The sequence below is a fragment of the Populus alba genome, chromosome 15, assembly GCF_005239225.2.
Source record: "Populus alba chromosome 15, ASM523922v2, whole genome shotgun sequence".
Classification (NCBI taxonomy): Eukaryota; Viridiplantae; Streptophyta; class Magnoliopsida; order Malpighiales; family Salicaceae; genus Populus; species Populus alba.
Window position 1 is genome coordinate 6,807,725 of NC_133298.1, and position 15,562 is coordinate 6,823,286.

The 15,562-nt window shown below is 34.4% G+C and overlaps 3 protein-coding genes and 1 non-coding gene across 11 annotated transcripts; 3 read left to right on the plus strand and 1 right to left on the minus strand.

Moving 5' to 3' along the window:
- Positions 1–735: 735 nt before the first annotated feature.
- LOC118057150 (uncharacterized) lies at positions 736–3,728 on the plus strand. Of its 3 annotated transcripts, none has more exons than XM_035069656.2 (4): positions 736–1,113; positions 2,275–2,593; positions 3,213–3,271; positions 3,430–3,728. In XM_035069656.2, exons 1-4 carry the CDS (start codon positions 858–860, stop codon positions 3,459–3,461), a joined length of 666 nt encoding a protein of 221 aa, XP_034925547.1. In that variant the 5' UTR covers positions 736–857; the 3' UTR covers positions 3,462–3,728. The 3 variants fall into 3 exon arrangements, with proteins under 3 accessions (XP_034925547.1, XP_034925549.1, XP_034925548.1); XM_035069658.2 differs by having other exon boundaries at positions 2,326–2,593; XM_035069657.2 differs by having other exon boundaries at positions 3,166–3,271; positions 3,430–3,444.
- A 400-nt stretch (positions 3,729–4,128) lies between these two features.
- LOC118057149 (probable inactive receptor kinase At5g53320) lies at positions 4,129–7,595 on the minus strand. 6 transcript variants are annotated; one of them, XM_073404896.1, is made up of 4 exons: positions 6,908–7,368; positions 6,655–6,715; positions 5,145–6,320; positions 4,129–5,060 (listed from the first exon to the last, which is right to left on the minus strand). In XM_073404896.1, exons 2-4 carry the CDS (start codon positions 6,665–6,667, stop codon positions 4,390–4,392), a joined length of 1,860 nt encoding a protein of 619 aa, XP_073260997.1. In that variant the 5' UTR covers positions 6,668–6,715; positions 6,908–7,368; the 3' UTR covers positions 4,129–4,389. The 6 variants fall into 6 exon arrangements, with proteins under 6 accessions (XP_073260997.1, XP_073260995.1, XP_073260994.1 ...); XM_073404894.1 differs by having other exon boundaries at positions 5,145–6,430; XM_073404893.1 differs by adding an exon at positions 7,439–7,595 and having other exon boundaries at positions 5,145–7,040.
- Positions 7,596–11,450: 3,855 nt separating this feature from the next.
- TRNAM-CAU (transfer RNA methionine (anticodon CAU)) lies at positions 11,451–11,522 on the plus strand. Its single transcript has one exon. It is a non-coding gene; the product is annotated as a tRNA-Met (tRNA).
- Positions 11,523–12,995: 1,473 nt separating this feature from the next.
- On the plus strand, positions 12,996–15,559 carry LOC118057195 (uncharacterized). The gene is made up of 5 exons (XM_035069696.2): positions 12,996–13,286; positions 13,389–13,441; positions 13,544–13,711; positions 14,729–14,830; positions 15,265–15,559. The coding sequence occupies exons 1-5, from the start codon at positions 13,073–13,075 to the stop codon at positions 15,394–15,396; spliced, it is 669 nt and encodes a 222-aa protein (XP_034925587.1). The 5' UTR covers positions 12,996–13,072; the 3' UTR covers positions 15,397–15,559.
- Positions 15,560–15,562: the final 3 nt, after the last annotated feature.

Consider the following 15,562-nt stretch of genomic DNA (forward strand, 5'->3'; position numbering starts at 1 on the left):
AAAATTAAAATAATGTTGTTTTAATAAAAAAAATAAAAATCAACGGGTTACAATCAAGTTTTTGACTGGATCTTGCCAGGTGGCCGAGTCAACCCGTCGTGTTAACCGAGTCACACCGAGTTTTTTTCTTCCTCTATTTTTTCTTCAATTCGACATGGTTCCAGTCCTAAATCATCGAGTCTCAGGTTGACCTACTAGATTAGATGAAGTTTTAAAACTATGTCATTAATATTAATATTTCAATTTGATTTTGATTTTAACCCTCTCAATGTTATTAAATTGATAATGTAAATTGTCATTGACACCTTTTCCTAGATAATAAATTATTTTAATTGGCAAAGGAAAAATATTCTTGTTTTGACCGAAATTATGATCTCGTTTATATTTTAACAAAACTATGGCATTTTTTTAAAATAAAATAAAATAAAATATGTAAGAATAATAATGTAATATATTATATGGCGGGTGGATGAAATTGTAATATTTTAATATTGAACGTGGAAGAAATCTTTATAAATAGAATATTTTATTCATTTTGCATGTTTTTTTCTATTTGTTTGGCCTTTCTTTTTTAATACTAATCCGATAAATTAAAAAAAAAACTGATTTTTAGTCAATTAAATAAAAAAAACCCTTCAAAAATAAAAAAAAGAAATGCATGAAAAGCACGTGCACTGCCCTTCTTCTTTTTTTTTTTTAGATTTTTGTAGCCTAATAAAATAGCTAGCCCATCCAATAACCGACCTTGGCTAGCGTGAAGCTACAGACCAAAAGCACATGCAGCCCACCAAAAAAACCGGACCAACTTTAGCCACCCACCGGAACTCACCGCCCCCCAAAAAACTACCGATCACAACATGAGCAGATTCAACCGGCGAGTCCAAATCCCCGATTTACAACTCCCCAAATACGACAATGCAGAAGAAGAAGGAGATTATAGTGATAATTATGGAGTAGCGCGATTAACAGCAACAGGGAGCAATGTGAGTGACGATCAAGAACCAGTCATGGGTGTTAAAGTTCTAAGACAAGCTTCGCGTCATAGAGATATTAAAGGGGATTATCTTGATGTTCCTTCTCATTCGTACTTGATGAAGATTTTTCAGAAACAAGGTCAGTCTATCAGTCCTTTTCAAGTTCTTATAACTTTTCTGGGTATTTTTTTTTGTTTTTTATCTGATAATTGATTTCTGGGTCTTCATTGTTTTTGGCCATTAATCTGTTTAAAGTAGTCCTAGAGGTCTTGCTTTGTAAATGGCCAGTGGGTTTGTGATTATTTTTTTGTTTTATTTATTTGATTTTGCTCTGTTTTTTTTTGTTTTTCTTGTTGATATTGTATAGTTAGAGAATGCAAAATATTTTATGTGAGAACATTTAGTTTAGAAATCAACTATGTTGAATCTTGTATTTATCAGGATTGGTTTCGTGTTTTAGAAATACTTCAAGTGAATTTAATAAGCTTGTGTGCTTAGCTAGTTGAGGTTGATGACGGGCAGTCGCAGATATTCTTCGTTGATTGCACAATGTTTAAGGCCATATATTCAAAGCTTTCGTGCTGAATTAGTTGGATCGGTTCCTGTAAGTGTCAAAATAGTGATAATTTTTGTTGAAACAACATTGTTTTGTTGACTTGGAAAGAATGGTTCTAGATTGTTGGAAATTCTTGGATTGAAGAATGGTCTGAGCTTTCTTGCTGGTAAAAGTTGTTGCCTGCAGTTTATGACTTGAGTATTTACAAGTCTTGGGGCTTCTCTGTTCTCCTTTTCAAGAATAGTTTCATTACTGTTCATAAACATTTTTTTTTTCATGGAAATTTTTATATTTCATTTCAATTTCAATAAAAAGAGAAAATCAGAAAATACTCATATGGTATGCATTTGTGTTTTCCTTAATATTGATTCCACGCACCATCTTAGAATATATCATTGGTTAGAGACAAATACCAAATTACAATTTATTTTATGTTCAAGTAGGCTGGGGAGGAATAAGCAGCTAATTTGGCTGCATCTGATCCATGTACTGGCCCGAAACATTCGGGGTTCATAAGCATTAATGATAAAATTAAGTCCTTCAACCCCCCAAAAACCAACACAAAGTAGCGAGCATTGATTCTGGAATGAAAGGATTCTGCTCAGAAATTGACTTGGAGCTTTGGTGTCCTTTAAACCTCAATCCCATCTCAGAGTTCAGGGAAGACTTGTTAATCTGATACATATTTAAACACTCTTCCTAGCTTAATATATCTTTAAACTTTCATCATTTTTATTTTTTCAGGTGATAAGCAAGTTCTCTTTGCTGATAAAGTTTTGAAATTCACTGCTTCAGGAAAGATGAAACACCGCATATTGTTAATAACTGACTTTGCCCTTTACATTATTGACCCGGAGACTAATGCGCTTAAACGACGAATAGCTTTGGCAGCTGTAGAAAAGACATGTTTGAGTGAATTAAGTGATAATTTCCTTGCAATTATCATTCCAACAGAGTATGATCTTCTCATGGCCAGCACTCGAAAGACTGAAATAGTTGCAGTGTTAGTTGAAGCTACCAAGAGTGCTTCTGACTTTGAACTTGAGGTGGTTTTTTCCAATAGGTAAAATCGATGAACTGATATATTTCACTGTTCTTGCATTGGTATTCAATGTTTTACTTTTCCTTTGATTTCTTAGAAGATCCTAAACAGATACTTTATTGAAGGATAATTAAGGTTTAATTTTATAATCCATTTATCCATGCGACATCCAGATTTTGGTTTGTTGTAATAGATGCTCATTGCTTTATCATAAATGAATCTTTGGTACTGTCCTTTGTATAATGCCTATGCCATTGATTTTCAAAGCCAGTTTGTTAAATGCAAACATGTGCATAACCGGGGAATTTAGCTTATAAAAACAGTCAAGTGACTGGATATGATATGTTTGTCCTTCTGTAATCAGAGGTGACAGAGAGGTTTTCTGACTAATTTTAGAGGAAGAGAAGACTGTTAGCACTGTGAATAGTAGTGCTTTGGCCTTTTAGTGTATGCAAGTTATAAGATATCTGCAAACATGAGATTGCTTAAAGATCAATGTTAGGAAGGCTATCAGTTAGTTGATATCTCCTCCACCACCACTTTCTTTTCCCTGCTCCATGCAGGCTGAGTTGCTTTTGAAATTTGTTTTGTAGGATGCTCTCACTGAAATCTGACTTGATTAGGCCCTTTACCTTTGCAGCTTTGAGTATAATGCAGATGCTGAATTGGTAAAGGAAATCCAGTTCGAGGAAGTTGAAGGTCCGTGCTTCTATAACCTGAAACTATTTTTTATCTTATAGGCTAATTGTTCTATAACAACTGTCATACAGGTACCCACTATTACATAGTAATCGGGTAAATCAGTTGCATGTGCTCGTGAGGCCTTCTGTTCATATCCCTTTTTATGTGCATTTCAGGTGGTGTTAAAACCAGAATCACGAGGAAATGAGTAGCGGTCCACATATGTTTTCATTTGTTTATAGACTACACAGGACATTCATACTGTTCATTGTAAAGCGGGAAGGTCATTGCATTGGCCCATTGCGTTGGGAGGTTCCACACAGCATCAGGGTTGATATATTGTTTTGTTGACGTTGATTTTTTTTGTGTCTAATCCCATTAGTAAAAGAATTGAAGTTTTTCTCTGCGGAACTGGTTTCGGTTGTATGAAATGAGGTTATTTTTTATGTTCAAAAGCATAAATTGCTTTCTCCAAGAGACATCACCAGTTTCAGTTTGATTCTGCAAGTTTTTTGGGGGCACGCAGCCGATTCATTTGCTATATGCACAGGATTCAAAGGTGTTGATTGCTCAGCTGAGTGCATAAACAGGCTCTGCAGGGATAATAAACTAGTGGATCACCATTGACTAGTCTCTGCAAGGCAACTTGACCTGATTTTCTTCTCATATTAAATTACACAGGACTGGAGATTAGGAGAAGATGCATGTGGTCATGATTCTTGAAAGCATCTAGTTAGGTCTATCCACTTATTATTTAAAGGGGCAGTTTATATGGTTCCACACCACTGATTAGGTAGGTTTTGGCACGTGAAGGTATCAATGTAGAGCCACGAGTCAAGGATCCTGGACCCGCTCATGTACATTGAGAGATTGAGTTACATCATGCTGCAAAAACTACATAAACCCATAGGCATAACATTGAAGTTCTGACTAAATAATACAACAGAAAAGAACCCATCTTGTCTTTGCCTTCAGTTGGGGGCTTTAGAGCAGGTGGCTAAAAACTAATTCTATGACAAAATTTGCCACGGAAATATGAGGATATACAAATAAACTCAATTAATTGAAACCAACAGCCCAATTCAATTAATGAAAAACAAAAATTGTATTGCAACTAATAGCAAGAAGAAACAATCTCACTGTTGAGCTGAAGAGGTAGAAGCTACTTCAGCTGCCTGTGGTGATGGGGTTGCGACTGCAATTTCTAATTTACTTTCAGTGGATGGCCGGTCGTCGGTGCTCAGTCTCCGAATTTCCTCCACCATTTTCACCACATCAGGCATTTTGGGTCTCTGCTCTGGCATCCTCACCACACAAGCCATTCCTATTTGTAACATCTCTACCATTTCCTCCTCGATATTGGGATACCTTAAGAGCTCTAAATCAAATACTTCAGCAGTCCACTCCTCTCTTACCACAGAATTCACCCACCTCACCAAGTGAACAACTTCATCACCACCTGTGGCGTGCATGGGAGATTTTCCTGTGAGAAGCTCAAGTAGCAAGACCCCATAGCTGTAGACATCAGATGCATGGGCTGCTTTCCTACTGTCTGTAACTTCTGGGGCTCGATAGCCTGCAGCCCTCATCATTGGTGGGGGAATTGGGCTCATCAGTGATGCCAAACCGATATCGGACACACAGCCATATCCTTGGGAATTGAGGAAAATGTTTGAGGATTTTATGTTTCCATGGACAAGTTTGCCACCATTCTGCGTGTGGACATGAGCAATGCCCCTTGCTGCACCAATTGCGATCTTCAGCCTTGTTTCCCAGTCTATAGGAGTGTGGCCCTCCCCTCTCTTTCCTGCAAAATGTAACATTTATCCATGAGTAATATCCCTGAAAGCTGGAAAACAGAGTGTATCACTGTAAAAGGTTTTTGACATACCATGTAGCATTGAAGACACACTGCCCTGTTCATAGAAATCATAGACCATAAGTCTCTCATCCTTGGAATAGTAATATGCCCTCAGTGGAGACACATTCGCATGCCTAATACTCCCAGCCACAATCATTTGCTGCTCAAACTCCTTTTTTGGAACAGTCACTTCCTTCAACCTCTTCACCACCACTGTGGATGCATCCTCGAGCGCGGCCTTATAAGCTATTCCAAACGTTCCCTTCCCAAGCACCTCTGCAGATGCTCTCAACAAGTCCTCCAAGTCAAATGCAAGACTACAATGCTCGAAGAAAAATAGCCTGTTGTTCTGCTCTTGGCTCTTTGAGGCTGTTTTCTTCAAAGAGGACTCTTTCTTCTTTGTTGCGAACCCACCTTCCCTGTTTTTCTTAAAGCGGCACAAAACCATCAACACAGCAATAACCACAAACCCAAGTACACAGCCACCTAGAGCAATCCCCAGGATTGCAGGTTCCCTTAGTTTTGAGGATTTTTTTGATGGTTGAGAACTTGGTGGATGAACTGGAAGAGCAGGGGGGAGGGCATTTTCTGATGAAAGATTGTTACCAGATAATGCAGAACTTGGAAATCTTTGAAGAGACTTGGGCACACTTCCAGTAAAATTATTGTTGGCTAATTCTAGCTGTTGCAAACTAGAGACATTTATATCAGGAATATTGCCTGAAAGGAAGTTGTTAGCAAGGTTCAAAGATGAGAGGTGAGTCAAATTTGATATTGAAGGAGGAAAGCTCCCATTGAAGCCATTATTGGAAAGATTAAGAATTGTGAGATCATTCCAAACTGAGAAATCTGAAGGCAATGGGCCAGAAAAGTTGTTGGATTGAAGAAAAAGGATGGTTAAGTTCTTGAGTTTGGAGAGTTCATCATAAGGGAAAGAACCTGATATACCATTAGATCCGAGGTTCAGGATCTGAATTGCTGACAAACGCCTAAGAGTGTTGGGTGGAATTGGGCCACGAAATCCTACTCCTGGCAACACGAGAGCTGTAACTCTAGAGCGATCATTGCTACAGGACACTCCAGTCCAGTTATTGCACACAGAAGTGCTCTCCTTCCAATTGACAGGGCGAGAGAGATGAATATTGTGAAGGAAATATAGTAAAGCTTCCTTATCTTCAACCGGGTCAGCGGTGGTTGGCAAGAAAACTGCTCCAAAGAAGAGAAAAGCAGATAAAATGAAGAACAGGCCCTTGTTCATGTTCATTCTCTCTCAGAACCAAACTGTTGAGCACATTTGCAACTGAACAGCAAAGTTTCTACACAAATCACGGTCACATCCACATAAATTTGGTTAAAAGATGTACTATAATTAGAAACAGAAACAGATATGGCCTTCGCTAGGATATGCTGGTTGACATAATTATGAAGCAGATAAATGTCTTAGAAATTGTCTAGAAAGATGACGACTAATAGCCAAGACTTTTAGTATTAGGACACATCTAGTCAAAATTAGCAGCTAAAGCATGATTAGGAGACCTACTAGACACTATCATGGTTCTTTATTGACTTTTGCAGCTCTCTTCACCGAACATCCTTGGACGCTGTGAAAGTGTGAGTAAATAGAAGAAATCAAGATTCAGAATCCCAAACACTGGCACAACTATCCCTTGTCATTTTCCTTTGCTTTCCTTCATATTTTTTTCTCGGAAACCAAGCAGGCAGCATTAAAGGACAGAAAACAGAAAGCAAGATATTGAAAAGGGGGGGTTCAGTTCTAAAGAAACGAAACTTACTGATTGAATGAAGAACACTTCAAAACTTGCCAAAGATCCACCACATCTACAACTAGTCCGCTTTACTGTTAGTCCCCCTGTCTTCCCCGTAAAACAATCTTAGCAATCCCCATGAATATTCAATACCAAGAAGCTAAAGAAGAAGAAGAAGAAGACAGAATCAGTTACATCCTTGGGAAATCAGACTACAGCGAGAAAAGCAAAAGTACTAGATGACAATGATAAGTGAAGATGATTATTAATGATGGCGAGGACTGATGAATATGAGCTGTTTTTGCTTGAGAGAGCAGCATCACATGCAAGAAACTAATTATATAATAATTGAGAAAGCAAAGTCCATGCGCACGAACAGGAGGGTGCATGTGGAGACAAAGAGAGACAACGTTTCATTAAGGATGCAAATAACCTAATAATAACTAGTCACAACCCTAGCCACTCTAACCATAGCCAATCAATATATATATATATAGGGTGAAGCTAAAATCAATACAGGGATCTACTATATATATTAAAAGGTATCTGCAGTGGTACCATGCTATGCTAGAGTCCGTCCACAGGCGGTGGCAGAGACACAGTAGATGGATGATAGGATCCAAGTGTGGATACCACCACCAGCTCCAACCTTTATCAGCCAGCTTCCTGCAGTGGAACCCGACAGAATTGTCACTTCCAAGATTTAAAATCACCCATCCACTCACGCACAGTCCTTTCAGAAAACCACCAAATGCGGTGCCTACCCTATTCCATGCTACTATGCTACAAGTTAATTTCTACCCAAACTCTTTTGTTCTCGAGTTAAAGGTGTTTTTATTTAAAAATATATTTGTATAATACTTAAAATAATTTAAAATAAAAAAATTCATTTCTTTCAAACTATTTTTAAAATGCAAAAATTAACATGCTCTAAACTTATCTTTATGTGTGTTTTAAAATTATATTTGGTTTGAAAAATATTAAATTGATATTTTTTTAATAATTTTATATATTAATGTTAAAAATAAATTATTTAAATATATTTTTAAATAAAAATAATATGAGTACAAAAACCACACCAAGCACTCATAGAATTATTAAACTGGCATTGTTTGTTTTTAGCTTAACCATTCAGACTCCATAACTCCATGATATTTTGTTTTGATCATAAATCAATTTATTTTGCATACATTTATATATATCTGAATAAAAGATTATATAAAAAGCTTCTATACTCATATATTTTTGAAAATTGAGATCAAGATTTTAAATATTTTTATAAAGAAGACTAGTTTAACATAGATATATGTATTTAAAAAAAAAGAATGACAAAATACAAATTTGAGACCTTTATACCGATGTATTTCTCTTTAATTTATCGTCTCATGGCTAGTACCGATGTGTTTCTCTTTAATTTACCGATGGGTGTAAATTAAATTGATAAATTCCTTTTCATAAATTAAATTGAGCTGATAAAAAAATTAAATTTGAAACACAAGCACCTGCGACAGCCTTTAATATCGTTGATAAAAAATTAAAAAAAAAAAAAAAAAACTTTCATAAATTTGAAACACAAAGCACCGGTGACAGCCTTTAATATCGCTGATCAATGATCAATGAAAAAAAGAAAGAACCAATCAATGGTGACTGTTATATCGGTGGCCTGACAGTGTTGCACTTAATGATTACCACGTGTATTTATTACCTCTACCTTCCAAATTTAGCTTCCTTAGGATGGCATTCTGACGTGGCTCCTAGTTTTAGAGATCCCACGTGGTCACTGCGACAGGTCAGAGACGCTCTTCTCTGCTTTCACTTTCACAGACCCATTAACGTGTCATTTTTACGGATTAATGCTTACATCGTTGTATTTTTTATTCTGTACTAGAAAGTCCTTTTATTATTATTTTTCATTTCATCATCTTTTTGTATCCTTCTAGTAGCTAGTATTACTATTGTGATTAAAAATTGATATGTGTGGTGTGCTCTCTAATATATATTTTTATCATTATATTTTCTTAAAAAAAATATTTGGTCCATTTAGTATATGTTTTACAAATAAATCCTTAATTGAACGTTTTTCTCATTGTATTTTTTAGTTGTATACAATTTAGTCCTTTAACAATTCTCTTAAAACTAAATCCCTCAATGTCAAATTTTAATTTTTTTTTAAAAAAAATAGTATAATAATCAAAACGGAGTGATGGATAAAGTAAACGTTGAGTGAATTTAAATAGGTTTACCATTTTTTTTAATTTTTTTTTATAATATCATGTATCTATTGTTATGTTTTTTAAATTTTTTTGAATTTTAATTCATTTTCTTGAATCAAATCTAAAAAAATTCACCATTTATATTTGACATATGATATGAGAATACTTATTTACTTCCTTTTTTATTAATTTAAATAGTTATACCTATTTAAATCCACTGTACTCTTATCTTACCAACCCATTTAAATTATTTAACTAATTTTTACTAACTTTATTAGTAAACTGTACTCTTTTTAAAATAAATTGGATTTACTATATATGACTTTATTAGTAAGTATACTATTAGTGTACACACACACATTAATATATAGTATATCTTTTAAAATTAAAAATATAAATACATACATACACTAATGGTATATTAGTTCTGAAATTGATACATTAAATTCTCCTTAGAAGAAACGAGAGAGAAAAAAAGAATCTTGCCATGCAAAAATAAACAAGCAGACATGAGAAACTCCCATAGGTTTATTTAGATTATTGACATTTTTTTAGAAGTAAATTATTGATATAACGGGAAAAGGATATTTCCTCATTGATAGGTTCTCTATGAAATCTCAATAATCTATTATATTATAGCATGCACGAAGCACGACCTAAGTGCCTTGCGGACAACCGATGAGAGAGTAATAGGCAGGGGTGAATGAAAATAATTAAAAAACTAATTAAATCAAGAAAATTAAAAAAAATAACTGAAAAAAGTTGACATATAAAAGAAAATAAATTAAAATTTTAAAAAAACCAGCCAGTTTAATTTGATTTTATAAACTTAAAACCAAACCAAATATAATATGGTATCAACAATGATGGGTTCAGATATTAGATGCCAGTTCTTTTAATGAAGGGAACACGGTTTGAATATTTACGAGGTATTTGAAAGTTTGACAATAGTTATTCTTTAAAATATTTTTTATTTTAAAATATATAAAAATAATATATTTTAATATTATCATATTAAAATAATTTTAAAATAAAAAAATAAAAATTTTAAAATCTTTTGAAATGCAAAACAGGTATTACTTATAATAAAACTTGTTTTAAAATGTTTGGCGTTACTATGAAAAGGATCGGTCTCCTAATCTGAAAGGGGTGAAGAATACCCTTACATATATATAAATAATAATAATTATATAATACATTATATAAGCAAATTCAACCGTGTTGCAATTCCAGGGGCATAAAAACAACGACACAACACGTAGACCACCCAAGGCCAATGAGATGTGATTTTTTTTTCCTGTTTTAATTGGGTTTTTTTTTTAGTTATTTGGTAAAATTCTCTTGCTCTTGAGGCTGCCAGCAGCCCGAGCCTAATAGTGACAAATAGACTAGGACGCGAGAGACGAGGCAAGGAATGGATTGAAAATGGGTCGAGAATCAAAATTTGTTAAAAGTCAATCGCTAGACCTAGTTAGGTAGATTAATCAACGATCCCTTTGGACTTTTTGGAGGGTTTGGCGATGAACTTTGATTCCCATTTTTTCATAATAATAATAAATAAAAAAAAACACCTCCTCCAATAATAACATTATATTTATTAAATATGAAAGGTGTATTGATTAGATTTTAGATTTGCTTTCAGGTCAACAGTTCGAGTCTCACATAACTTATGGTTGTTAAAAACTTATATGATTGTTAATTTCAGTACCCGTGTGATTAGTCGAGATGCACGCAAGCTGGCTTGAATATCCACGTTAATCTAAAAAAAAACATTATATTTAATGGAGTTCGTATAGCTCAGCTAGTTAAGTATTGAGCTTGTTCCATAAAGATTACTAGTTTGAGTCCCATAAAATTTAAAATCATTGAAGACTTACTTGATCGTTAACTTAAAGGCTTTGAAGAATTAGTCAAAATATACATAAATTGACCCAAACATCTATAATATTTTTTAAAAATACATTATGCTTAGCGGTTCACATGGTGCACCAAGGGGATAGTGAAATTCTTGGGCCGCATGAAATCAATTATATTTTTTAATACTTAGTGTATCTTGAATCAGCTTACATCTATCAAATTAGATTTTTATACCCATGATTTGTAAAGCATGATTTACACTCTAAAGCCCACCATAACCATCAATATTAATAGGATGAAAAAAATCAAACAGAACACATGAAAAACATATATCTTGCTCCCATTCACCCTACCAACTCAACCACCCACAGTGGTTAGATCATTGCTTCTCTCTTGCTCTCTTCCCTTCCCTGACCTGTAAACAGGGGCCAAATTTACGATGCCGTAAATTTCGCATAATTACTGTTTAAATAAACTATTGTGGATACTACACTCAACAGATCAGAGTGGCGCAGCGGAAGCGTGGTGGGCCCATAACCCACAGGTCCCTGGATCGAAACCAGGCTCTGATAAAAAGAGTGGCTTCCAGCGTTGCATTTTTAACGACTTGAAACTGACGTGTCGAGATACGGGTGGAACACGGTGTCAACGATATATCGCCAATGAAGGAAAAAAACCCAATACGAGAAATAAAAAATACTCTCACCAAACATATAGTAAAACGAGAAGAGAGACGACAAACCAGGAGCGAACAGCTTGGCAGAAGAAGAGAAGGAAAATGAAAGAAGAAAGATGATAAAACCTAAATCTTTTAGTATAACCGTGTTTTAAAAACAATTTTTTTTTAAGTTTTAGCTTCTTTTTTTTCAGTTTTAGTATTAATATCAAAAATAAATTTAAAAAATTATTATTTTAATATATTTTTAAATAAAAACACTTTAAAACACCTTAAAAAAAAAACACTTATAAAAAGACCCTAGTAGCAAAGTCCAAAATATCACATGATAAATAAAAAGAAAAGAGAAAAATCCCAAATCTGCAACCTCGGATTATCTCTCCGTCGACTCTCCCCTGACTCTCGTTGTAAGCTTCTCTTGGTTCTCCTCTTCTTTCAATTATTTCTCTCCTCCTTTCCCTTTTAATTATTTATTTATTTAATAATTAATTTCCATTTCAAAAAATTCTCTCTATTTTTTGTTTGGTTATTGGGAAATGATGTCCCTACTAAGTTCTTGAAGCCTTTCTATTCATACAATATCATTTAAGGAAAAAAAATGTAAATCAAACAATTATAAAATAAGTTGAGTATTAAGGGATGGATTTTAATGCAAAATTTCAACTTGTTATATTAGAATTGGAATTCTAGATTAATTTTATTATTTATATTGCTTAGTTACATCAATGATTATTTAAAATTATTTACAAATGCATTGATAGTAATAATATTGCCATTTATCATAAATATTTTCTATTCCTTTGAATTTGAATGAATAAATGCTAATTTTTTTGTTTATTTTTTTAGTTGACTACAAATTTTCTAGTTAATCAGAAAGTTAAATAAACATTATTTTTATTGTTAATCTAGTCTATCTCTTAAAATAGTTAAAAAAATAAAATAGTTATTATTAAATAATTATATTAAATCGGGCTTGATTTAATAATTATGTTTGTATTATTATTTTTATTTCAAAAATTGATGATAAATAATAATAATAATAATAATAATCATGATGATGATAATTTCTCATTCATGAATGATGGAGATTTCCTATCTAATGTTCGAGAATAAGAGAATTTACTCTTTGTGGGTAGAAGTTACCGGCAAACAAAAATTAAAAAAAAAAGAAGCAATATTCTTTATTTTAATGTTGGACCTTAGTTAAACTTATTTAGTTGATAATTTCAAAAAGTGAAGGTCAATGGGCTTCAACAAGCTCAAAAGTTAAAGCAAATACGCCCAGTGTTGAACCACAAAAAGCCCACCAATAACATAATTTCTCAACCCATCTTAGAATAATCTTAACCTTCAAAACAAACTAACCTCAAACACGTCATCCTCCCCCTCCTCCATTTTCTTCTTCGCTTCCTCCCCCCCCCCCCCCTTCACTTCTCTCTCTCAACAATGGACTACGATTTCAGAAACAGGAAAGGCTCACCGTACGACACACCATCGACGATGCACAGATCATCGACGCCGTCAACAGCACCACAACATAGCCATCCGATGTACGGACCACCTTCTCTCTATCCAACAGTGAATCAACCTGGTCACACCGTAATCCCTCACGCACCCCGCCACCATTCTTTCACTCAACAAACCCCCTCTTCTCCTTCCTGTAAGTAAACTTACATGATCTTGATAACCAGTATTTGATTATTTTAATCAATCAATTAGTTAATTTGTAAATTTGATTTGTTGATTGATTGATTGATTGCAGCAGGATTAGGGATTCGGGTTATGATTAAACCGGAATACCGCATCACTCCTCCAGTAATGTTTTTCTTTCTTTCTTTTTTTAATTAATTGATGATTATTTTTTTTATATTTTTGTTAATCTGTTATTTAATGTGATTAACTTGATTTGCGTTATAGCCACAATTGACACCACAAATAGTGGAGATTCCGCGGAGTAGTTTTCAGTTTGATTTTGAGCTTGAGAGACAGATTTTAGCGGAAGCGGAGAAGGATAGCCCGAATTGGAGTAGGCTGCTTGGTTTGGAAAATTCGCCTCCCAAACCGTTACAGTCGACCTCTTCAATAGTAAGTCTTTTATATATATATATATATATATATATATATATATATATTTTTACGTGGAGTTGATTGAGAGAATTTGGTTGTTTTTGGAAACATGATGAGTAATTTGTTAATGCTGTTGTTTTTTATTAGTAATTCTCATGTTGGATGAAGAAGGAGAAATTTGTATAATTTCCTGGTACAGTGGACTTCACTGTTTATTATTGTTTAGAGGGAGTCTGGATAATTTGATTGATTTTTGTGATGATTACCTATGAAATAGGTAAGATAGAATTGTTGTTGTTTAACTTGAAATTGGAAACTTATGGAGTTGTAAAAACTAAGAGTGGTGATTGAGAATTTTATATACATTTGATTAGGTATTAGTATAAGAAAATCAGGAGGATGAGAAATGGAGGGAATAACGTGTACTAGGAGATGGCTAATTTGAAGCCTCTCTTTGTCACAATCCATGCTACTTTCCTCAGAATTGTCTTCTCTTCCTTTTATGTTTTCTCTGCACATACTCTGCCAAGTCCTCCAATTCTTGGTTCCTCTCTCATTGTTGGAAAATGTGCATCCAAAGCTGATAGCATCAACTCCTCTGTTGGTGATATTATATGTGTTTGAGATATTTATAGTTTCAGTACCGACTTAATACTATCCTAAGCTGGTTGACATTTTGATTGAGTGGGTTTTGGATGTGTTTGGAAATGAACCTTGAGATATTTAAGCAGGTTTTCCCTTGGGATTTATGTGAATGAAGTAGGAGGGGTTGTCTATAGGCTTGGTGCATGTAGACCAGATTAATTAAATTGAATGGTGTAGTGAACTCCACTGTTATATTTGGTTAGACTCCAGATAAATTTGTTGTTACTGGCAATTATTACTCATGAAGTAGGAAAGAATCCTTTTTGTGATGTTTGATGATTGTATGTTAGTTTATTTTATGCATTTGAGAAACGCATGTGTGGACTTGATTAGTTAACGAGGCAAGTTTTCTGCTGATGAGTTGTGAAATGGATATTATTGATAATGCAGGGTCCAACTGCAGATCCTGTGGTGAGAAAGTACGTTGCATTGGGACTCAATCGAGATGCTGTTCCTCATGCAGTTGCAAACTATGGAGATAATCCACCAAAGGTATTTTCCTGGGTTTAGTTTTGCACTTGTTAATGCAAATAGATGTTAGGGAATCAGATAGCTGCTATGGTTTTATTATTAACTGATAATGAGTTCTTTCTTCTTTGAGGGTATATCAAACAGTGAATCGTGGTTTTTGTGAGGGTCTAGTCATGGCAATTGCTTTACCTCTCATTTCTATCTTGAGATTATTCATTCCTGCGCCTTCATGTGTGTGTGGCTGTGCTAGTCTTGGTATTTACCTCTCCTTGTGATTATCTTAGCCAATTCCTATAGAACACCATTCAAAGAGCAGGGTTTTTTTCCATGCTTCAATGCATCCGTACATTAACACACTCACGTGAGGGGGGGACAGATGGTTGCAACTGGCTTATAAGAAAATCTTCCTGCAAGCAGTTTAAATGAACGAATACTTTTATGCTCCTTTCCTCCAGGTTCAGGAATTTGTCAACGGCTACACCCTTCTACAAGAAATGGGATTTCCATCAAACAAGGTAGCTGAAGCTTTACTCATGTACGACAACAACACGGACGAGGCATTGGCACATTTCCTTAACAGTTCATAACAAGCATGCCTTAACTAGACGTTTGTGTGCCATGTAAAATTGACGCTACAAGATTCTAGTATTGTAGCCATGTTTGCCAGACTGCAATATGATTGTAAAAAAGATACCAGATCGGTTTTTTCTGGTCATTTGCTTGTATGTAATACCCTCTTTTGTTTTTGTATCT